Below are 25,727 nucleotides of genomic sequence, written 5' to 3'. Positions count from 1 at the left end.
AGTCACTTAACTCTCATTGCCCTGCCCCCCCCCAAAAAATTCTCCCTTTGTTTCAGGGAGAATTTTGGCCATATAAAAAGCACTAAGAAATTTTCTTTCACGGTTTGTTCTCTTCCTCCTATTAAATTCTGGGCCCAGTACATTGTTCATTCTCAGAATCCATACAAGATTCTGAGGGACCCATTCTCTTCCTCCTCACACGTGAATATTCCTACTTTTATCCAGAGCTGTTGTGGCATGGGCCATTTTGAGAGCCTGTAGTGATCTGGGAAAGAATAGCTTGCACTTCCAAGTTGGACCTTTCTATTTCCCAAATTCCCCGACCTGGTCCATCTGCCATCATTACATAGTATAATCAGAAGAGTGTTAGATTTTGAGTCAGGAGATCTGGGTTCTAATCTTGACTCTAATACTTTATAAATGTATGACCCCGGGCAAGTAATTTAACTTTTCAGAGCATTGGTTTCCTCATCTGCAAAATGGGTCAATAACACTTTGAATATTCACCTTATAAGGTTATTGTGAGAAAAGTACTTTGTAAACCCTAATGTTCAATATAAATATGAGGGATTGGGGTGGGGGGTTGGTATATACCTGTGATTTCATTGTCATAAAGAATTCCTGGTGAGGAAACTCCATCTACCAGTGAAGAGTTTATAACTGACAGATGGCCTGGGGTCAGAGGTTAATGGATTTGCTTCAGGTCATAGAGCCAGTCTGTCTCAGAAGCAGGACTTGAAATCATGTCAAAGAATATTTATTAAGCATCTCATGTGCCAGGCACAGTGCTAGGTACTTTGGATTCAAGTACAACTACTCCAAAAGTGTCTAATGAGAGAGCCAGTAAGCACCTATAAATACAAATATGTGCAAAGTAGTCTGAAGTGAGGTAGTTTGGGAGAAAGGCCATTAACAGCTAGGGGACCTGGGAAGGCTCCATGGACTGCATTTAAAAGGAAGGGAGGGAAATCTTTGAAGCAGAGGTGAGGAGAGAGTGCATTCCAGGCACGAGGAAGAGCAGTATAAAAGCATCAAGATAGGAAACAGGTTATTCTGTGTGAGGAACAAAAACAAAGCCAGATGGGATGATATTTGGGGACTGGGTTGTCAAGAGCTTTAAAAGCCAAATGGAGAAGTTTCCATTTTATCCTAACTGTAAGAAGCCACTGGAGTTGATGTCATTATCACCATAATCATTTCCACAATCATCTGAATCAGCATCATCACCACCACCACCACCACCACCACCACCACCATCATCATCTGCATAGATGCATCATATGTCCTCCCCACCACCTTTCCAGGATTCTTACACCTCCCACTCCTCCCACCCCTCCATGTACTCTGAGGTTCAGTGACACTGGACTCCTCACTATTCCTCGAGCATAACATTTCATCTCTTTATTCTGGGTATTGCCCTTGCTTGGGGTACTCTCTCTCCTCATCTCTGCCCCTCCTGGCTTCCTTCAAGTTGAGCTAAAATCCTACGCTCTTTCCCAACCCCTTTAACTCTAGTGCTTTCCCTCTATTAATGATCTTCAATTTATCTAGCATCTAACTTGTTTGTCCATTTTTTTCCCATCAAGTCTCATGTTAGAATGAACTCCTGGAGAACAAGAATTGTCATTTGCCTTGCTTTGCATTGTGCTTGGCACACAGTAGAGGCATGATGAAAGTTTATTTATGACTACCTGACTGGCTTCTTTCTGCTCAAATAATCTCCTCAAGACCCTCACTAGAGATCTTCAAGCAAAAGCCAAATGACTGCTTGTTTAGAGGCAATTCTTGGCCAAGTACAGGGTTCACTGGATGACCTCTGGAGTCCTCTCCAGCTCTGAGGCTATGTGAGTCTGGGCAACCTAGAGAAGGCTTTTTTTTTTTTGGTGAGGCAATTGGGGTTAAGTGACTTGCCCAGGGTCACACAGCTAGTAAGTGTCAAGTGTCTGAGGCTGGATTTGAACTCAGGTTCTCCTGACTCCAGGGCCAGTGCTCTATCTACTGCACCACCTAGCTGCCCCAAGAAGGCATTTCTTGTTGGGGCAGCTCTGCCTCACTGCCCCTAAAGGATGGGGGGAAGGTGAACTGAAGGTCACATATTTTTATACGATTTTTCTGTTTCTGTGTGTATCTCTCTCTGTCTCTCTCTCTGTGTCTCTCTCTGTCTCTCTGTGTCTCTCTGTGTCTCTCTCTCTCTCTCTCTCTCTCTCTCTCTCTCTCTCTCTCTCTCCTTCCCTTCCCTCCCTCCCTCTTCCTCCTCTTCCTCAAAATAGGTGAGAAACCTCATATAAGTGGAAGGAAAGAATCTGAATGAAAGTGGGGTAGTCAGTCTTTGAAATGTAAATATTAGTCAACTCTCCATTCTCTATATTCTCTGTTAATGCTATAGAAAGTCCAAAATAGTCAATGACCCAAAAATATTTTATAATTGTCTTTAGAGTACATTGTATGACTTTTTCCCCTCTTGAAGGTCTGCCTTCTCAATTCTGTTATGATTCGATTGATATTAGTTTGCAGTCCCTAGGCACACACTGGCAATAGCCCCTAAGTATGCTAGGAGGAAGAAACTAGTCTGAGATAGGGGGAAATAGTGTAGATGGTCCACAAAGTGGACAGAGCAAAAATCACCTTCATCCTTATTTCTCATCATATGTCTAATTATTTCTTTTCACATTTGGATACGTCTGCTGTCTCTTATCACCTACTCAGGAGATAAAGCCCTCCCTGTCCTATCTTCCTCAATTAGCTTTTCATGAGTTTATGCCACTTAAAAAAATAGAATGAAGGCTCTATAAAGTCACTTAGTGCCTGCCAGAAATGTATGGCTATCCATGTAGGTAAGAGGTAGGGAGTGGTGTGTGTGTGTGTATGAAATGTGGTAGTGATAATCATATCTAGAGTCTTCGGGTGTCAATTATTCATTAAAAGTAACTGCAAGGAAAAAGCAGAAGTCTGGACTTTTCCCAAGTACCTTCAGTCCCCAGTAAGATAACACAGCAATTAATGCAGCCACTACCTCTTTTCCTGATTACTTTTTTAAAAACAGTTTACTGGGGGGTGGGGCAGCTAGGTGGTGCAGTGGAGAAAGCACTTGGCCCTGGATTCAGGAGGAGCTGAGTTCAAATTCGGCTTCAGACACTTGACACTTACTAGCTTGTGACCCTGGACAAGCCACTTAACCCTCATTGCCCTGAAAAAAACAAACAAACAAAACAAACAAACAAACAAAAACCAAACCCCAAAAAACCCAGTTAACTGTAGGTTCCTTGATGCCCCAATAACATCAGATTAATAAGACTTTTTAAATTGGCATGATCTGCTTTTAAAAAAGGGGGGCAGCTAGGTGGCGCAGTGGATAGAGCATTGGCCCTGGATTCAGGAGGACCTGAGTTCAAATCCAGCCTCAGATACTTGACACTTACTAGCTGTATGACCCTGGGCAAGTCACTTAACCCCCATTGCCCCACAAAATGGGGGGAAAAAAAGCTCTGAGTGATGTTTAACTAAAGGCCACCAGTGCTTAAAATCAGTGTGTGTGTGTCTCTGTGTGTGTTTTTCTCATGATGCTTCCATACCCATAGATGTCCATTCCTTTCTCAGACAAAGTAATATACGCATAGTGAGACTAGTTAATAGCCAAAGTCAGGTGCTCCTGTCTAGCATTTTCAAAAGGTGGTCTAGAATTACATGCCAAATGATCTGTGGAATTTAGAACTCTCCATAGATAAGGAAAGTGAGATATATCCATCTGCCATCCCCATGGGAACAATTGAATCCAGCCAGGGAACACCAGCCAGAACTCATTAGGTGCCCCTGAACTTGGATGTCTGTTTAAAGTGATGGAAAATACCAGTTTTCCTCCATAAATGGAGCAAAACTTGGTTTGCTTTTAAAGTGCCTATCAAGTCAAGGAGATTTGTATACAGGGTTGCTTTTAGCTCTGACCCAGTCTTTTGGCAACAGTCAAATTTACCCTTGGGCATACTGCTCAGCCTGTCCCCTTTTCTTGAGCCAATGATTTTTCAGGAGGGTAGCAACACATACTTTACCTTTCTCAATCCTACAGAGGTCCCAAGTAATAATGCTGGGGCAAGAGAAACACATTTTTCCACCAGCTTCTTGCCCCAACCCTCAGCTTATAATAACTAGATTCAGCCCTGCCAAAGTAAGCATTATCTTAGGTTTTCTGTTTTAACCAGTCATGCTCAAAAACCTCAGTGGCAGCTAGGTAGCAGAGTAGATAAGAGCACTGGGCTTGGACTCAGGAAGATTCATCTTCCTGAGTTCAAATCTGGCCTCAGATACCTACTAGCTGTGTGATCCTGGGCAAGTCACTTAACCTTATTTGCTTCAGTTTCTCATCTCTGAAATGAGCTAGAGAAGGAAATGGCAAATCACTGCAATATTCTGTGCCAAGAAAACCCAATTGGAATCATGAAGAGTTGGGCATGACTGGAGCAACTGAACAAGAGTGACAACAACAAATTAAGGTTTCATATGCATCTGCGATATGTGCATGGCCCATGCACTCTCCCCCACCCCATCCTCACCCTCCACCACAGCCAGCAACGCAGGTCAGACTCATCTATGCCTGCCCATCTTGTACAACTCTTGTCCATGGCCCCCCATAAATGCACTCTGGGGATCCAGCCAACCAGTTAGGGGGCTTTCTTTCTTTCTCCGATCATCACGAAGTTACCTGTGAGTCACACAGGCTAGTCACCCTCACTCTCTCAATGTGACCAACTGGACTTTTCTATTTGTACATTTCCACAAGAACATTGTTTATTCCACTCTTTCTTTGAACGTCCTTGGTATTATATGTTGCAGCCTGCTTGCACCTGCCTTGCATTGCTCCATTGCCCTCCATATGTAACTAGTTTTTAGTTTTTCAGAGGCTGTCATATTCCTAGACTCTCAAACAACAAAACAAATAGAACGTTCATATAAAGAAACTAAAACAAAAACAAACAAACAAAACAAAACAGGCTCTTGTTTCTGAGAGAAATTCTAAGTCATTAAAGGAGCTTTTCAATTGTCCAAAGGCAGTCCAGCCTTGAAAGGACATATCAATAGGAAAAATATTCTTTCCTTTCTATTCCCGCTGCCATCATCACCTCAGGCATGTATAACTACAAAAACACCCCAGGTGGCCTGCATGACTCTCTTTGCCCCAGTCTAATCCTATACATGAATACCTGACTTCCTCATTCACCAATTTTACCATATCTTTCTCCTGCTTAAAAACATATGGTGCGGGGCAGCTAGGTGGTGCAGTGGATAGAGCACCGGCCCTGGAGTCAGGAGCACCTGAGTTCAAATCCAGCCTCAGACACTTAACACTTACTAGCTGTGTGACCCTGGGCAAGTCACTTAACCCCAATTGCCTCACTAAAAAAATAAAAAATATGGTGGCTTCTTTTTACCTATAACATAAAATCTAGATCCCTTTTACTGCTTTTTAGTGTCCATGCTTTGGCCTCATTTTACCTATCCAATATCAGTTTGCTCCATCATAGTTTTGATATATCATGGGTCAGCATAAAAATGAATGGGAATTTGGGGGAAGCTTTGCAGAAGCCACAGATGATACACTGAGGCCAGCAGATGACACAGAAAAAGTTTAGAAACTAAGAAATTCATAAAACATATGTGTGGTATTATATAATATAGCCTATGACCAAATGTTTAATCCAGATTGTATAATAAGGTACTGTAACTACCCCATAGAAGAAAAAGAAAAAGAAAAAAAATCAGACTTCTTTTCTGGTACAAAGGGAGGGCCAAAATTTTTAACATGCCTTTTTCCAGGTCATGGGGGCACCATGCCCCTAATCCCCACGATGTGGAAGGGATTACTGTATATCACATCTGTTCTAGCCAAGCCAGGCTCCTCACTGTCTCCAATGTGCTGTACTCATTCCCCACCTCTGAACCTTTGATTATGCAATTCTTCAGAGAAAATGCACTCTTCTCCATGGAATTCCATCTTTCCATCTTTAGAGTACAGTTTAAAACCCAGATCATCCATGAAGAGAGGACATTCTAGGCAGAGGAAACAGCATGGAACAAAGACATAAGAGCATGAGGTACAGTGTGTGCAGGTCTGGTGTTGAGTATAAAGTATGTAGGGGAGAATAGTCTAAAATAATGCCAGAAAGGTAGTGTGGGAACAGGTTGTAGATATCCTTAAATGCCAGGTAAAGGAGTCTGTACATTATTTATTAGGAAATAGAGAGCCACTGGAGGATTTTGAGCAAGAAGTGGCATGACCAGATCTTTGTAAGAGGAAAACATTTGATCCTCACAACAACCCTAGGAGGTAGACACTATAATTATTTCCATTTTATAGCTGAGGAAGCTGAGTCAGATAGAGACTGAGTGACTTGCATAGGATCACGTAGCTAATACATGAGACTGGATTTGAACTCAGGGTTTCCTATCTTCAGGCCCAGTGCACTATCTACTGCACCACCTAACTGCCTTTTTTAATAGGTAGATTAGATTAGAGAAGACATTTATTAGGCGCTTAATTCTGCCAGACACTGAACTTGTTTATTTTAACATTACCTCCACCCTTTGTACATGATCATACAATCTCTTCTAACCTTGAATATCTTCGACAATGTCATTTTAAATACCCAAATCATTGTTGGTAATGTGTTGCCACTTATTTACCACTCACATAGATCTTCTCATTTCCCTTTGGGTCATGAGCAATTTTGATTCTTCTCTGATCTCTAAGGCCTCTTTCAGCCTTAGAAGTCTGTGATTCTATAGTAGGACCCATTAAACCCTCTTATGTGATTGGCCTCTACATACTTTGTAGGACTGTGTTTTCTTGGCAAGACATCTGCTAGTTTCTTTTAGTCTTCTTGTTATGATCATTATCCATCAGTTAAATTTCTTTGAGAAAAACTTATTCATCAGAGCTTTACTTCAATCCAATTCCCCTTTCTCAGCATCAACAGTTTGGTGAAACTATTGGTTAGGGTTGAAGTCATTGTCATTGTCTAAAATGATTTCATCTTTCTTCTAATGCGGTGTTAATTTTTACCTTTGTTCTAACTTATTGATGATCTGCCTACACACAGGCAGCCAATTCTGAAATGACTTCTGCATTACTAACTAAATATTTCCTAAAAGTTAATATAGTCAGTTTCGTTGTGTATGTTTGATTTTGTGATTTTGGTAGATGTCCACCATGGCTAGGGCATTCCAAAACCCTTCTTGGAGAAAATATTAATGATATACAGTAGTGAAGTTTTTTAATAGTCTATCATCCTTTGATCCCTTTCATTTATCTCCGATCATATTTTTTCCAACATTTCCTATAATTTCTCCCCATAATATCCATCTTTTAATTGACATCATTGAACATCCAAAGTTTATGTTGAGTTTTGGAGCCATGGTGGTACAGGAGGAAAACTGTTGAGCTTGTAGCCACAAAATCCAAGTTTGAATCCTGATTGGCCATGTGACATTGGGTAAACCATTTAACTTCCATGGGCTTCAGCTTCTCATCTGTAAAAATGAGGGGTTTGGAAGAGATAATCTTCAAGGTACCGTCTGACTTGAGCTTTATGAACCTAGAGTTTGGAAGATCTCATCAAGTTTTTAATTAAATTTCTCTACTTTATTCTTGGAGGGTTACATGAACTAAAATAAAACAAGACAGCTTCAAGAGATTATTTTGGTGCTGTGGAGAGATCATTGGGTTGTGAGTGAAGAGATCCATTTTCTAGTCCCAGCTGGAGCACTGATTCACTGTTTGATCTCTGGACCTTGCTTACCTCATCCATAAAATGACAGGGTTGAACCAGTTGCTTTCAGAGTCCCTTCTAGTTCTATATTCTATAATCCTGTTATTTCTTAGGCAGGACATCCATATGGAGTCTTAAGGGAAATTCTGATGTTTATAGCAGCCAGGAATCATATTGGATATGAGCACCAGACCTGGAGTCAGGAAAACCGGAGTTTGAATATTGCTTCATACCAATTGTGCCACCCTAGGCAAGGCACTCAACCTCTTTTAACCTCAGTTTCCTAATTATACAATGGATATGATAACATAATCTACCTCACGATGTTATTCTGAGTATCAAATGAGATACTATATAAGGTATTTTGTAAATCTTAAAATGCTAAAAATTAATTATAATAATAATTATCATCATCATCATTATTATTTATTTTATTCTCCAAGGTGCCCTTAAGGTCAAAATCCTTTGATTTGATATCTCTAACCTTTTGCAGTTGATGTTCCACCCCTTGTTTGTTGTATAAACTTGGCCAGGTATAAGGTAACTAGAATTTTATTCCCTACCTCACAGGCTTCATAGGATCATTTACTTAGATGAGTTAGGTTATCAAGGAACCTTAGAGAGATCCTAGTTTTTTAGATGAGGACTTGAAGCCCAGAAAAATAAAGGATCTCATCTAAGGTTACATAACTTAATAAGTAGTAGAGCTGATATTGGAACCCAGGTGGTTTTTTTTCACTCTTGTTTAGTAGAAGACGTGGTAGTGATATTTTTTCTTTAAATTAGTAAACAGATGGACTGATACCACTTGTCAGAAAGAGAACATGAGACTAGATATACTTAGGATGACAGTTCTTATGTAACCTATAAATTGGTGCTTACAGCCTTGCCTTGCTGAGAGGAAATGTGTGTTGTTCTAGATCGTAATTGTCAAACTTATTAACATAGACTGGGCTGGTTTATCTTTATAGAGCCTAAAGAAGGAGAGGAAATTCCAAAGACCCTGTAAAAAATGAAACATGCTGTTGTTTGTGTTACTGGGTTAAAAAAAAAGTGATGCAAGAGATAACTTTTCATACCCACTAACAAAAGCACATTTCATCTTCCCGGTTTTTCACTCCCTCTCCCCTCATGTGACAATGTCATTGAGGAACAACCGATGGTTATCACTCAAGAGTGTAACTAGGGAAACCACAAAACCTGCCCCAATTGCTATGGAGACAGCCATTTATTTGTTCGGTCTCTGACTATTCATTACATCAGCAGAGCAGGAGACTCAAATACGGATACTTTCCAAAAAGAAAAAAAAAAAAAGAAAAGAAAAGAAAAGAAAAATTAGTCCTTAAAATAAAAATAAAAACACAAACTGGAACATTCAGTGCTTCCTTCAGATTGCTTTGGCCTGCCTTAACATATTACAAAATGCATCTGTATAGGGAAATTTCCCTCTACCTTTTAAAAAAGATGCTACAGTAGGCTTTCATTTAAAGCTACCTAGTTTTAGTGCCTGGAATCCTGGTTCGTGAATAAGCAGTTTTGCTGGGATGCGCTATTCTGGGAAAGGAGGACTAAGGAGACCATTATGAGCTTGGACGATTCCGTCTTGGGTTTTTAGGTTCATTCTGAAGAATCAATTCTTAAGGACCAGGTCACCACAAGAAATCCGAAAATATCCTCTAGAACACTAAGGATAGACTCCGCAAACACTGTACCAAGTCCTTATTTCCATTGTTCAGTCTAGGGCATGTCAAGATAAAGTTTCCTTCAGAAATATCAGATAGGTGGGGACTTCTCTTTTGATCTGAGCATGGTTAAGGTTTGTTTGGTTTCATTTCCATTTGCAGGAGTTAGTAAAGATGGACTCCCAACTTAGACACAGGCTTACTGTTATACCTACCTGAATTCATGTTGTTGTTGTTTTCTTTTTCTTTTAAGTATCTTGAGGGGTAATGCTGCTCCACTGATTTTCAGTTTCTTCTTTTTTTTTCCCAGTTGCAAAATTCATTTGCAAAACTACTAACAGAGTAAACATGCAAGTGAAGTTATTGATATTTCCCACTGATGTGTAAAATGTTCTTTTATTCTCTGAGTCTTGATGTCCTTCTTGTTACTAATCTATCATCTATGTTTGTATTATAGTAGCGCTTTCCTGCTTGAGTATTTATCAGAGGAAATGTAGCTATTCTCCTGCTGAGAAGTTGCATATGTTGAACAGCAATATGAAATATATTAAATAAAAGGTATTAAACCCGTCTAATGGCAAAGCATGCATAATGATGCTTGTTAAATAGATTCATGTTTAAATTTTTAACTAGGCTCCAGGCGGGGCATACAGATCATAGACCTTAATTAACCTAGGACTTTCTTCTTTGTAATGTTGATTCAGTTGGTTGAATTCTACAAAATCCTAATAAACACAATTATTCAAGTATCACTGTATATGTATGTGTTTGTATAATAAATACCAGAGATCTGTAGATGGATCATTATCCCAATTTTTTGAAGATATGTGTTAACACAGAGATTAAAAAAAAAATACAAATAATTATATCTATATCATTAAAACATAAACATATACAATTATACTATGTGTAGCTAAAGAGATGCATTTTATGTATCTATAAATGCACATATATAGATGTGCCTAAAGTGTTTGAAGTTAAAATTTGAAAATTATAAATGCATCTGGTTTTATCTTTTGAGATTAATTTTTTCTTTTAATATTCGATTACAGTAGCCACTTATAGATGAGAAGTTAGTGACATTTCATTAGCAGCTTGTTGGAAGGGTTTTTGCATACAAAGTGTAACTAGTAACTAGTTATGTAAACTATGTACATTTCCTTTGAACATTTATATTGTCTCACTGCTAGCTAAGATACTTGTATGGGTTCCCCCCCTCCCAATTGAAGACGCTGGCCTTCACTAGACAAATTCCTTTTATAATTTCATTCCTTCTGTTAATAGAAAAAAGTCTTAATTTGTCACAAGAGGCAACATTCAAAAATGTATCCAGCTTTCTATTTAAAAGAAAGTTAAAATAAAACAAAACAAAAAGGTGATACACTCTTGTGATTCTCCTGCTTAATAAAATTTTACTTGCCAGTCTTGTTGTAGGAATATAGAGTCTCAACCTTTTTGGAGTCACAGTGCTATAATGGTTTTTATAAATGGAGGCATAGTAATTTTTTAAAAAACATTTGCTACCCCACCCCGACATAACCCAGAAAATAAGAGCTGTGTAGTATATGAAAAATGTATTTATGGATACACATTAATTAAAATGAATTAAAACCTCTTTAAAAAATGGACTCCAGCCGTTCTCCTCTCAATATCACACAGAGTTTGAGGACCATGCTTTGAAATAATTGTTTCCTTGAAGGCAAAGACTTTGTCTTCATCTCTCTATATCTATAGATGCATATATATGGCTAGCACAATAGTGGATTCACAGGAGGATCCCAACAAATGCTTGTGATTTTACTTCTTTGTTTTATTTATTCAAAGACATGTTTTGACTTGGAAATGAATTTCCTTCACACTTTAACGCAGAAAAATATTTCTGTCAAATTTCTAAGTACAGGCTAACTAAGAGAAATTGGCGGCCCATCCCAAAGAATTTGGAAAATAATCCATTCGGGAGCTTAGGAAGCACTGCAGTAATGCTGGCTATCTTATCCATGTCCGCAGTCCTAGAGCAGAGAGTGCCTGCTAATTTGGTCCAAAACCCTCTAATGATACACAAAAGGTATAATTCTTAAAGAGGGAATGTATCCTAAAACAAAAGCCACATATAGGCTCTTATTTTCAAAGGTGAACAATTTAATAATTTATTCAAGATAATAAACAGACTCAGTTTTCCACTTTTCATTCAGATTTGGTAGTCTTTAGATGTTTCATTTTTCAAAAATAAATTCTCAATGCCCTAGTCGAGAAAGGAGGAAGAAAGGGAGTAGAATATGATATTTCTTATAACCAGGGTGTATGACAAGAAGAAGATAAAGTTACATTCCCTACTTGGGGCTAAATCCATCATCCCTCTCTACCTTGAATCTTACTAGTTACCGTTGTTCTTAGTTCCTAGATTTTTTTAACTCAAGTTTTGAAATATTTACCCAAACTTTAAACCCCTAAGAAATTTTGTGGTCCATTTTTAGCATGAAAATTAAGATTTAGATCAAATGTCCAAAGTAGTAATAGGAAGACATATTATGCTTACAAATGAGAGTTCTTACAAGAATTCCATCTGTTTGTTGTTTTGAGAGTGTAATTTTACATTCTTATATCAGTTTTCGGACATTTGCCTGATCGGCTTTGGTGTTTTCCCAGAGCATCATAGCATTTGGAAAGCCATTCTGGTCTCGGGGTTTGTCTGCTACCTTTTCTACTTCTTAATAGTAAATTCTAGCTGCAGAAATCTGTGATCCCAGGAGCTCCCAAGGAAATCAAAGCAGGTAATTTAATCAGACAAATTTCAGGACTTCCCCACTCACCTTGGCAGAAGAGTTCTGAGCAAAAGTGTGAAGTTGAAATCCAATGCTCTTTACCCCGCCGGAAGAAAACCGGGGCTGTGTTATTTTTGCCCCAACTAAGGATGCTTCATATTATAGCCTCCAGTATTCCTCTTCCTCGGTCCATAAACAGTCAGATTTTCCCTTCCAAACCTCCTTCCCAAAGCCCATGGGGCTTTCTCTTTAGGATTAAAGGGGCTGCGCTTTGGATATGTCTCTCCCTTAGTTATTGAATTGTCAGACCTGAATCTAGATCTGACATTTTCTAAGTCTGTGCTTTGATACTTCCAGAGGTCTTTATTTCACACAGGTATTTGGGAGTATATTTCATTGGCACTGGAAAACTGACTTCTTGTGGCCTAAGGGAAAGTAAAGACAATACCCTTTAAGCATCCCAAGAATGGAACCCCCAGTGGGCTGTAGAGTCTCTGGAATGAAATCTGTGTTAAACTGAGAAGTATGGGTCTTTTTGTTTGCTTTAAAAGAGTGTCTTAGAACAAGTTCTTTCAAAGACATGAAATGGATCTTTGACATGAGAACTGTAACATCTATCAGCAGGCTCGAGTTGAGTCATCCCACAGAAGCAGACCTCCAAGACAGATACCATCATACTGAATCCCAAAGTCTCATGTGTTTGTGTATCCTAATGACAAGATTATAATAGTTTATTTCCAGGTATCCTGCTCTGTCATGTCACACTCAGAGAAGCATCCGTTTTGTGTTTATTTTGTGGTCTGTGACCCACAATAATGTGGAGCATTTTTATGTCTCTAATTTCAATAGATGTAAAAAAGTTATTCAGGTGCCATTTTGAAACCATATATTTATTTACTTTGTAAATGTTGGGACCATCTCATCTGCTAAACTAATTACTGGAAGTGTTCTTTGACTCTGAAATGTTGTGGGAAATGGAAACATCTGGCTTTACATGTGGAACTGTATAGACATTGGTCTCAATGAGTGGCTGAAAATATCTGTTTTCCTTTGGGTTTGTGGCATCTCACAGAAACTGAAATAATAAATAGTGTGACCTGAGTGTGGCTTTTTGGCTAGCACATGTACTGCTCACTGTAAGCTCTGCCACTTGGGTTTGACATACCTAGTATTGTTATAATGTACAGGTGACCATGCTGGTTACAATAAACAGGATTACATCCTCATGAGTGAAGAAGGAAAATGAAGCCCATTCAAAATCCATATTTCAAATTCTGATAGTTTTTATGTGTGTTTTTAAACAGCTACTACATAAAGCAGACCTAGATAATTATATTTGTATGTCAAACCTTACTTATGGTTAAACAACTACCTGTCAAGTGGGACTGTCAAGTGAAATTTTTAAAACATCACATAATTGACATGATATATTAGACATTCTGATTTGCCTTAAGGTGGCCAAACTCTATTTCTAATACATGCTGCTTCTAGGATGCGTGGTACCCTAAAAGGATGCCAAATACTGTGGGAGGTTGAATGGCAGAGTATAACAGGATATAGGTAGGCTGGCATTGTCTTTTCTTTCCTCTAGTATTTTTTTTCTACTATACACCCACTTCTCCACTGCCATTTTTCTTTTGTTCTATTTTTCCCCTCTGAATTCTGGCTTAAAAATGTTAAATGCTTCATATTTAAAGTTCCTTTTTCTTACTTGACATTCTTAGAAAGTCAACTAAAGTGGTCTGGAAATATAGCCAATCAATAATACACAAACAACACAGACCCCTCTGATCTTTTGGCAGAAATTGAGAACCAAGAGCATGCGGATCTCTGGCCACTCTCCTAGAATCCAATCTGATTACTTAAATGCTGTGCTTCTTAGGTAGGACTGTGAGGTTTTGCCTAATTCAGCAGGTTTCATGAACATTTTCTTGGAGTTGGAAGATGATTGCATTGTACTTCTTCTTGGTAAGGTTTGGTGGCCTTGTCTCGGGTTTAGGGATGGCGTGGTTGGGGAGTGAAGTGATTGGACTAGTGTTGATTCATAAGCCCTTGAAATGTTGATAAATCTGGAAGATCATACTGTTGCTTATATGGGACATTGGAGGGAAATGGGGAACCCCAGAACTTGCAGGTTGGCCATAGGATGTGTTGGGTAGCATGACGAACTGCTTCAAGGAAGGTCAGACAAGCATGGTGCAGAGTATGAATCCCATGGGGGTAAAATCCCAGAAACAGCTTGAAATCATCACTGTACCTCGAGCTCACAAACTTGAAGAGTACTTTTGCCTACTGAGATGCTAACATCCTATTTTGTTAAAATAAAAACAAAAACCCCCAAGATGCCTAAATGTTGTTTATGAGCTTTTACTAAAATGAGGCAATTTCCCAAAACACCATGGCAGAATCATGCCATATAGATACTATTGGGTATGTAATCGGGTGTGTTTTATAAATGTGCATCGATACACACACATCCACTTACTTTATATATTGTTCAACAACATTTTCACTGAGACAGCATAATTCTTCTAAGAAATTTGGGTGGATTTCATGAAGATCATCTAATAGATCCTTACCCTTTTCTTTAAGGAAGATCAGATTGCCTCTGTAAAGTGTAATATGTCATACAAATCATAATTCATGTGATAGGAATACCCCAGGTGAAAAGACATTTTTCCTGATATTTTTTTAAAAAAGGTTTATGTCTAAGTTTTCTGGTACTCTTGTACTTCTTATATAGTCAGTTACCGGGAAGATTGTTATAGGATTCACCAGTCTAAATTAAAAGAGAAAATCTGTCAGTTGTGAATTTCACATTTTTTTTTCATTTTGAGATCATATTGGTTTTATCTATCTATCTATCTATATATATATATTTTTTTTTTATTTCCAGGCATATGTACTATAGATGACTGTATACATACACAGATACATATTAGGAAGGCTCTAAATACATTTTGTTTTTAAATGGTATTTGCCAAAAATGTTCCCCAAATATCCGATTCTAACTAAAATTCTAGTGTCTTCATTTTGCACTGAAAATGTAAACTAATTAAAACATCTTTTCCTAAGACATAAGTAAAACACTCACTGAGTAGCAGGGATGGGGGGAGGGGGGAAAGGAGGTACCAAATAGGTGCATTTAATCCTTGCCAATTTAAAATGAAGTGGTCCATCTTTCTTTAAGACACTGACTATAATGCTTCCTCCCCCCCTCCCCAGTGCTTCTATCAATGGATTTCTTTAATGCTGATGATGGTTGGTGCAGTTTGTGGGAATCTGTATTTAGTCAGAAATGTTTCAATAGAATGACCTACCAGATGGGACCAGTAACAATGCAGAGAGGCATCGAACCACCACAGACATTTGGTGCTTAGAATAATAAAAAGACTATAAAATTAGATTAGTTGAGTCTAATTTGGAATTGGTATATTCCCCATGCACCCTTGCAGCTCTTGGGCAGATAAAGCCCTGAGATTTAGCACTGTGTCAGGACAGAGGACTGCAACTTCCAGTAAAAGGGAAAAGAGAGAGAGGGAGAGAGCGAGAGAAAAGAGGCATTCTGGGAGGTCGCAAAGGGCAGAGCAGTGACCTCCAATGATTTACAGGCCTTTAGCTTAATGAAATTGTTTCAGTGACATGACGGTAAGAGCTCGTAATGGATTGGATGCCCTAATGTAATGAAATTACTCCCTTCTGCCTTAAAAAAAAATGCGCAATTAATATTTACTGAGACCTGACAGCCTTTGGTGTGCTCGTCTGTGCAGTTCTTTCAGACAGTCAGTGTGGAGAGACAGAGCAGCGTGGCAGGCACTGAGCAAACCTCCTCTCTGGTGCCGAGCACGGACTGCAAAGGGGTAGAGGGACACACCAGTGGCCGGGGGACGCCGGGCCCCCTGTGCTTTGAGGCAGCCCCCAGTTCTTCCCCACTCAGCCTTCATACTCTCCCCTTCATTTTCTGCAGGCAACTGGACAACAACCAAATCAGCTGCATCGAAGATGGAGCCTTCAGAGCCCTGCGTGATTTGGAGATCCTGTGAGTTGATTTTGTGATTTGTTCTTCCTATGTATGTTTGTGTGAGAGAGTGTGTGTGAATGTGTGTGTGCACACGTGTGTGTGTGTTTGTGTGTGTGTGTGTGTGTGTGCGCGCGCGTGTGTGTGTGTACGTTTCTATGCCCCTTGCTGCAATGCTATTAAAATTGGAAGGGGTTAAAGCCCTCTGGGCTATCTTGGTCAAAGAGTTGCAGGCAGCAAAGTGTGATTTCTCACCTCCCACAAACTGGGGTTCCCCCTAATTAAGTCACAATAGAGCCGTTGCTCCCAGAGAGCTCTGAAAATGCCATATTTGTTGCTGGGTGAAACAGATGGACCGTGGCTGGGCAAGAACCTTTCACAGTGTGCAGCGAGTATGTGTGTATGTGAACAGAAAGGATGGGTAACAGGTTTGGTGGGGGGCAGGTTGGAAAGGAGGGAGGGCCGCTTAGAATGACCCCAAATCAGAAAGGGACCTCTGGGCAGAGGGCAGGGGCTAACCTCCAAAGAGATCTTGTTGCGGGGTATGGAGACAAAAAGCCACCAAACAAAAAGTGCAATCGTTGTTGCTGAGATCTCCTCCCTAATTTAAATCCTAACTTTATACACTGACCCTAAAGGACCGAGGAAAACAAAGGCTATAGGAAGTCCCCACTGTGAACACTACCCACAATCTCCACCCAACCTGCCTGGGTGTGGGGGGGTTGATGTTGCTGATCAAAGTGCTCTCTGGAGCTAGTCACATAAAGTTTTCAACTGGCATAAAAAAGCAGCCTCATTGCAAACGTGGGAAAAGTCTTCTGTGCCCCACAGCCTAGCAGTCCTCTCTACTAGCTGGTGTCATTGGGGGTGGGAGAGTAAGATTTTTGAGGGTGGCCACAGGAAGCTATACTTCTCGTGATCTGGAAATATAGAAAAGGGTGCTGTGTGAGGAAAGAACACTGTACTTGTCGTTAGCCAAATATGTGACCTTGGGCAAGTCACTTCATCTCAGTCTCAGTTTCTCTATTTCACTGAGCCTCAGTTTCCCCATCTATGGAATAAGGAGATTAGGCTAGAAGGTCCCTAAGTTCCTTTCTATTTCTAGTATCCTGCAATTCTAAATTATTCTGATGGTATCATTTCACCCGGGAGAGAGGGGTGTATTAGAGATTTATTTTATCCTTTCCTTAAAATGAATGATTCAGAAACTGAAGAATATGTATCTCTGACTCTCAGATGAAGGAATGAATGAATGTATGAAGAAGTCACCTTTGTACTTGAGGGAAGAAAGAGAAAGAGAAAATCCCCACTCTACTCACACACCCACCCTGAACCCTGCCCTGCAGACAGAGATGAGTTGAAAAAGGCCTAGCCACATTATTAGTGAAGTAGATGATTCAGGGAAGGATCATGGGAAATAAAAGGGAGACACGAATGCTGTGAGACTTTTGAAATTTGATGAGAGAGGCAAAGTAGCAGAAAGAAAAGATCACCGGATTTGGTGATAGATGATCTACTTTTGAGTCCACATTCCAATACGTTCTAGTTATATGACTAGGGGCAAGTCACACCCTCTCTATACCTCAGTTTCCTCACCTAGAAAGTAGAGATAATAATTTTGCTACCTGACTCAAAAGGGTGGTGTGAAGATACTGCTCTGAAAATCTTAAGTTGCTATAGTAATGAGTGAGGCAAGGGTGTGACACTTCACATCTCTAGGCAGTCCCATCCAGCACTAAGAAAAGCAAGAAATCCACTCTTCTGAACCAAATTCAACTACCAGGGTGGGCAGCATATTAGCTAGAGAGCCCTACAACCCTAGTGTCCCTATATTTCACAACTTAGATCTCCCCTAGTGAATAGTGTTTGGGGAAAGGGTAACTTCTTGCTCCATTATTAAAGAGAGAAAATAAAAGACATCAACATTCCTTGTAAAGGAATCTGAAAAAAGTCACCAGCTTCCATGAAGCAAATGTGATTTTTCACCCAGCATATTAGTTACTTTCCACAACTAGAGACAGTAGAAGCTGTCCTTAGTCAAGCTTGGTCCGTCTGACCCCTTGGGTGGCATTGGATAAATCCTTCTCTCCCTAAGTTTATAGGGATGAAGGAAATATATGGTATTAGTACCCAAATACATCAGTTTCTCCTAAATTAAAGCATAAAGATGTATGATGGTGAAGACATTGTTACCAAAAACCAATGGGATCTGCTTTTATTATTTCATTTTCGAATTATTTCAGACTGGTAGCATTGTTTTAGACTTGCTCTTCTGGCCCTGCATAGTTAATCACTTAAAATTAATCATAATCAGTGATTCCATGAGTTTTAAATGTCGAGCATAGGTATGTAGATCTGAAATAATCTGTCTTAGCACTGAAAGATTCTGAAATTGGTTAGCGCTATTTCATGAGGCCTCTCCTGTTAAAGAATTACCCTCCACTGTCCCACCCAACCCACCCTTCCCTCAAAGCTGACAAAACTGTCATTTTCATTTCCATATCAACATTTAATTGATAATAACAACAGGCAACATTTCGCTAATGCTTTGGGGTTCACGAAGCACTTTACATACATTATCTCACTTGATAAACACTGTCTCTGATATTAAATTGGACACTGGAAAATGTTGGAAATTAACTAATAAGTGGGCTTTAAGCACAATTGGCAGGGGAGAGGGGAGGGAATTGCAAAACTATCCCCATGCCCACAAAAGGTAATATATGGATGCACATAGTGAAAAAACCAAAGCCTGTGACTTTAGTGAGGTGACCCAACCAGTTATTTCATATGAAGAGGGACTCTACTTGACCCTAGAGAGCAAAACTAGGACCAATGAGAGGCAGATTTGGGCTCAGTACGAGGAAGAACTTCATGATTAGAGCTGCCCAAAACCAGAATGGACATATCAGTGGGAACAGAGCTTCCTGTCACAGGTAGTCTTCAAAGCTAGATCGGTGGTGTTGTGAATGGGATGCACACTTTGGGTGGGAATTAGCCTTGCTTAACCTCTGCGGTCCCTCACAACTACATAATTCTGTGAATCGGCACTTTGCCTGTACATTCTAATGCTGTCATCAGGAAGCAGAAAGCCAGAGACTTGTGGTAATCCCAGGGAACACCATCTAACTGACTTGTGGGGGGCAGGGGGATTTGTAGATTAGAAGCACCTGTGGAAATAGATCAAGCGGAATAACCCAGTGATCCCATTTACCTTGGAAATAGAAGAGCTGTATTCACCTTCCATGAAAACAATCATTTAAGCCTCCTGTTTCGGATTTGGCCACCGAGGCGGGGTTGATGTGGCCAATTGCATTGTCTTAGGGAAGAAGAGATAAGTGCTAGATGAAAGACAGCTCTTAGAGCTGGCTTGTAGGGGTGGATGGCAATTGTCAGAGACTGATGCCATTTTAAAAGCTGTATGAGTATCGCTTGCTTGTCACCAGTGCATTATCTAGTGCTACTTTTAATAATAACCATAGCTCACATTTCTATAGTACTTGAAGTTTGTAAAGACTGCAGCCCTGTCCACCAGTGCACGCATTGTTATCCCCGTTTTCCAAATAAGGAAACTGAGGGTCAAAATGGTCAACTGACTTGACCAGGATTGCATAGCTAGTATTAAAGCCAGGATTTTAACCAAGGTATTCTCACTGCAAGTCCATTGTTCTTTCCCTATCACACACCAACTCTCTAATCACCATAGGTTCTTCCTTAGGTCAGCAGAATCATAGAATTTGGGACTTGGAAGGGCCTTATCAGCAGTCAACTCCAGTCCATACTTGAGAAGGGAAAACCTTAGGCCATAGATGTGACGAGTAGTCATCCTGCCTAAGGAGAGACTGAGTATGGGAGCGTTTTCCATGGAAGACCTTACTGAAACTTCATCATAGAATTGCGAGAGAAATCTGAGCTACCAAGAGATTCCTTCCTTTGGTTTCTGTGTAGCGAGGCTAGTATTTACCTTGGGATCACATACCTGTCCCTCAGTGAATTGTGATGAATAAGACTCAGTCACATCTCATTCTGCCAGAGTTGTGTCGAATCATTGTCTGATCGCTAAATTATTTGCATTATTATGCTTTACTCAGAAGACATGTGTTTGCAAAATTGAATATAAATCAAAGGGGTTTTTGGTGTGTTTTTTGTTTGTTTGTTTGCTTGTTTTGTAAAGTGAATCCTTTTCCCCACTTACACTTTAACTCTGATTGATCTCCAATTTATGGTAGAACCAAACAGTTTAGCATTAATTTTTTTTTCTGCCCTTTCTAGACACAGTGCCAAATACTTAATAGTCAGTAAACAAACTTGAAAATGCACTAAATGATTCTGTAAAGAGATCCTTACATGAAGCAAATCATGGCCCCCTAAACCACTTGTTTTGTTTCTTTAAGATGGGCATACTTGTACTAAATCCAGGAAATCCATGTAGGTGTGTCCCTTTGCACATAGTAAATTATTAATCAATGGTTTTTTCCCACCCCCCCATTCATTCATTCATACATTTCCTCCATGTGTTCTCTGTTGTAGGTGAGGTCATTTGTCACTTTCTTTGGCTGTATATTTCCATTCGTTCTTTATACTCTCAGGCAGCCAAGGCAAGAAGACTTTAGGACACCAAGGCAGAGCTAGGAGATCCAAATAGCTTGCCCACTATGTGTCTTCATAACTTAGTAGGGTGGTAGGGGTATGGTGCAGCATATAGGGTGTTGGATTTGGAGTCAGGAAGATCTGCATTTTAATCTCACTTTAGACACCTAAATGGTGAGTCCCATTACCTGTCTCCAGTTTTCTCATCTATAAAATGAGAAGGTTGGATTTGATGACCTATAAGGTACCTTCCAATTCTAAATCTATGATCCTTACCAAATATTTAGAAAACAAAATATCATAGGGTTGGCAGGGTGGGAAGTAGAGGTAGGGAAGGAAAAAATTCATGCTGCTCACCTGGGAGTTACTGCCTAGCAACCTGAAGACAGGTTGCCAAAGACATTGGGATAAAGCATGGAAAAAAATTTTTAAATTCCTCTTTTCTTTCTCTGGTTAGTCAGACCTTGGCCAATCACTACTCTCAACCAAATCGCATAAAGGTTAAAAAAAGGTCTGTATATTTCTCATATTCACTAAATGGAACATGACTCTCTTCTCAGTCTGTATCACCTGGATGTTGTAAATATTTCTGTTATTTTTCCAAACACTGATCTGTTGGGGGGAGCACTTAATGAAAATGGGTTGAAGGGTGGGACAAGAGGGATGCAGTTGAAGTCCAAATCCTTTGCTGATATTTCCAGAAAAAAATTCACACTATATATGAACTTTGGAGGGAGGAGGGCAAGGGAAGGGAAATAAGTAAATATTTATGATAGAGAAAGAGTACATTCTTGTTTTCAATACTGTTTCATCTCGAAATACTTCAAGGTTTTTTATTACCATCACCAGGCTCCTTAGTCAAAGAAATGTCTGCATGCCACATTCTTCTGGAGTTCCTGAGGGCATATGAAGAGCTGGGGTGGTGATTTGGAGACTGAGACCCACCCCCCACCCCTGCCCCAGGTAGCCGGGACTAGGGATAGGCAAGGTAGGCAACCCTCCAAAGCACGACATACATTGGAGTACAACAAGAGACACTTTTAATATGATTTTTTATAAGTATGCATATTTTTAATGTCAGTAAATTCTGGTTTTCACAACACATGGGCATCACTTATTTTATTTTATTTTTGTTTGCTTTTTGGTCTTACTAATTCTGTCAGAAGCCATCACATATGTAAGGGGTATGATTTTTCTGATTCAGCAGGATGTAGCTTTAAGCCATGCCTATTGTACACAAACACCTCATCCTCACTCTGACTCTGGATTTTAAACTGAGTGGGGTCACTAACCTAGAGAACCCAGCAAAGGTCCAGTTTTTACTTCCTCTTATGGGCCACTCTTCTCAAGAAATGAGCCATTTGGTGAATCCCATTTGATTTTTTTTTTTAAGTGAGGCAATTGGGGTTAAGTGATTTGCCCAGGGTCACACAGCTAGTAAGTGTTAAGTGTCTGAGGCCGGATTTAAACTCAGGTACTCCTGACTCCAGGGCCGGTGCTCTATCCACTGCGCCATCTAGCTGCCCCCCCCTTTTGATTTTGAAGGCCATTTCACTTTTAGTTTAAACGCAGGGAGGTAAAAAGTAAGGCATGAATTAGACCCATGGTTGGTTGTTTTGTTTTTTTGGTTTTTTTAATCACAATGGACTCACTTCAATGGCCCTCTCTTATTGCCATCTCTCTCACATCATCCTCATTTGGATTATTATCTATAATTTCTTGTTTTATGTCTGGGTCTGTGGCTTTATCAGTTTGTGGAGCTCCTAGTAAGAAACTGCCCCGACCCATGTGAATCAGCCATTTTAGTAGTTTTTCCATAGTTTTTAGTCTTAGAAAGTTGCTAAGAGCAAGAAGAACTGAAGCTGTGTGGGGGGGATTTGAACCCAGATTCTTGATTCCATGCCTGACCTTCCATCCATTCTGCTGCATGGCCTATGAGGAATAATAATGATGGGTAGTATGCTATAGTAGGTAGGGGATAGCCTCAGATTTGGAAGAGCTAGAAGCTGGGCCTCTGACACATACTGGCTGTGTGACTCCAGTGAAAGACCTTGGTTTCAGGGCTCTGAGGTTATCATCTAAAACAGTTAATTGAGCATCGATTGAGTGAGTTTCTTCATTGAGAGCTCCCTATACAAATGAAATCATAGGTCCAATTTTTTAAAAAAACAAAAAACAAACAAAAACCCCTAACATTTGTAAAGAGACTATAAAGATTAAAAATCCCATGACATTATGTCATTGAATTCTCACAATGATTTTGCTCCTGATATTATTCTCCCCATTTATACAGATGAGGAAACTAAGACAGAAAGCAGTTAAGTGATTTGCCTGGGGTCACACAGCAGTTAAGTGTCAGAAGCAGGAATGAAAACAACAGTCTTTCTGATTCCAACCCCACTGCTCCAGCCACTGTCCACTGAAGCCTCACTCCACACATACTCTCTACATTCTCCATATGCGCTCCCGTGGTAGGTAACTCAGGGTAGCACAGGGCTACCAGTTACAATGTAAAAGACTGCATTGAGAGAAGAAACCTTCAAGTGTTTACTGAATTGCCAGAAATGATCCAAAATATCATAGTCGTTCTCACACAGCAAGACCAAATAGGAGAGTTAGTAGATAAGAAACGCTGTTTGAAACAGTATGATGTGTCAGCCAATAAAGCCAGTGCAATCTTAGGCTGCATTGATAGGCAGAGCATCCAGGACCAGAGAGGCGATGGTCTCATTGCCTTCTTCCCACTCCATAACCTATACCTGGAATATTCAGAACTAGCATGAATAATAACTAGCATTTAGATAGTGCTTTAAGGTTTGCAAAGTGTTTTACAAATACCATCTCATTTGATCCTTACAACAACCATCGTGGGTAGGTGATACTATTAACTCCATGTTATAGAGGAGGAAACTGAGGCAGACAGCGTTGTTAAGCAGCTTGCCCAGGAAATGTGATTCAAACTCAAGTCTTCCTGATTGCAGGTCTAGCATTCTCCCAGCTATGCCACTTGCCCAAAGAAGAAAAGATTTAGAAGGAAGTACAGGATAATTGTTATCAAGCGTTTTGAAGGGCTATCACATGACTTGTTTTGCTTGACCCTGTGGGGAAGAACTAGGAGCAATCCGAACAGGTAAATGCAGGTTTAACATAAAGAATTTCTTGCCAGAAGTTAGACCTATACAAAAATGGGATGGGCTGCCTCACAACATAATTGTTGCCCCTCCGAGGGAATTTTTCAAACAAAGGGTGAAGGACTACCTAGTATAGGGTGGGCTAGGCAAAATGGAAGGAAGAAAATGAGCATTTATTCAATGGCTACTATATACCAGGCACTGTGCCTAGCACTTTACAAATACTAGTTTATCCTCACAACACCCCTGGGAGATGGACTATTATTATCATCCTCATTTTTTAGCTGAGGAAACTGAGATAGATAGGATTTAAGTGATTAGTCCAAGATCACACAGCAAGGATCTGTCTGAGGATGGATTTGAACTCCTGTGTTCCTGGTTCTATCCCTAGCACTCTAGACACTGGAGCACATTTCTGCCTCTCATATAATTTCTGAGTTCCTATTCTGACTCTGATTCTCGTTTGAGGATTTCTAAGTTACACAATGCCATTTGTTTCCCAAATCACAAAAACCTACTTTGACACCAAAACGCAGAAGGAAATCATGTAAATTTCTAATAAACCACCGCATGGCTAAGTTGGCAACAATGGTTCTGTCACAGAAAAATAAGGGTTCATTTCAATACATCATTCCCTTATAGCTGAGCTAAAACCCTGCCAGTGACAGACTTATCAGGTATGCATTGGGAATTAGATGTTAAAAGCATCTAACTTAAAATTGACTTTGATGGTCTTTGAAAATTCGGTGTTTGAAGCCAGATATATCTGAAAATATATACCTGTTGAATTAAATTGTATTGAGAATTGAATTGAATCAAATTCCTTGAAAAAGGTAGAATTTTGAAGGAGAGATATGATTTGGTAGGAAAGAATGAATATTTTTATATTAATATCTATGGTCTTGGTTTAGTTAAGACTTCTGCACATTTGGGAGGGTTTGAGTTTTATCTAAATGGTTTTATCTAGATGGAAAGTTGATCCAGAAACACCTGTCTAAAACTCCATATTGAAAATAATGATAATAACAGCAATAATAATGCTTTCAGTCATTCTGCAGGAGATGAGCTCACATCTCGATTTCTTTCTTTCTTTCTTTCTTTCTTTCTTTCTTTCTTTCTTTCTTTCTTTCTTTCTTTCTTTTTGTGAGTCAATGAGGGTTAAGTGACTTGTCCAGGGTCACACAGCTAGTAAGTGTTAAGTATCTGAGGCCGGATTGGAACTCAGGTCCTCCTGAATCCAGGGCCAGTGCTTTATCCACTGTGCCACCTAGATGCCCCTGCATCTCAATTTCAAAAGTCAATTCTTTTATCTTCCTGTATAGTATTTTACCAAGCAATAACTATGAAAGAGCCAAAGATGGCAGTTTATTATAGGACCACTTCTCTCCGAAATCCATTGAAAATGAGAATGGAATAATAACAATAACTTTCATTTATGTTCTGATTATGATTTGGAAATTTATTTGAACTTTACAACCACCCTGCAAGGTAAGTGCTTTATTTCCATTTTACATATGAGGGAGGAAAGACTGAGGCAGGTTAAGTGGCATGCTCAAGGTCATAATGGTAGTAAATGCTGAGATGGGATTCTGAACTTGAGACTTTCCAAGTCTAATACACTACTTAGCCTTAGAACATAGTCTTCCTGTTCTCCAGTAAGTATTGTCCCTGATCGGAACTAGGAATTTAGTTGTCCCCTAATTATTTTTAAGTATTTTGCTGCAGTTTATTATTATTATTATTATTATTATTATTATTATTACTGAGACTCAGTCACTTTTACT

The 25,727-nt window shown here is 39.6% G+C and overlaps 1 protein-coding gene across 2 annotated transcripts in view; it reads left to right on the top strand.

The window, feature by feature from the left end:
- The window catches only part of SLIT3 (slit guidance ligand 3), an 815,836-nt gene that overhangs the window by 572,050 nt on the left and 218,059 nt on the right, over nt 1–25,727 (top strand). The window contains exons 1-2 of one of the 2 annotated variants that reach the window (XM_043985300.1): nt 15,733–15,852; nt 16,172–16,243. Coding sequence is in view for 1 of the 2 variants with exons in the window: in XM_043985299.1 (XP_043841234.1) it covers nt 16,172–16,243 (72 nt within the window). In the remaining variant the exon portion in view is untranslated. Of the gene's footprint in view, nt 1–15,732; nt 15,853–16,171; nt 16,244–25,727 lie in introns of those variants that run through there. The other variant, XM_043985299.1, reaches the window with a different exon arrangement.

The sequence above is a fragment of the Dromiciops gliroides genome, chromosome 2 (assembly GCF_019393635.1).
Source record: "Dromiciops gliroides isolate mDroGli1 chromosome 2, mDroGli1.pri, whole genome shotgun sequence".
Taxonomy (NCBI): Eukaryota; Metazoa; Chordata; class Mammalia; order Microbiotheria; family Microbiotheriidae; genus Dromiciops; species Dromiciops gliroides.
This window is presented reverse-complemented; position numbering and strand designations above follow the sequence as displayed.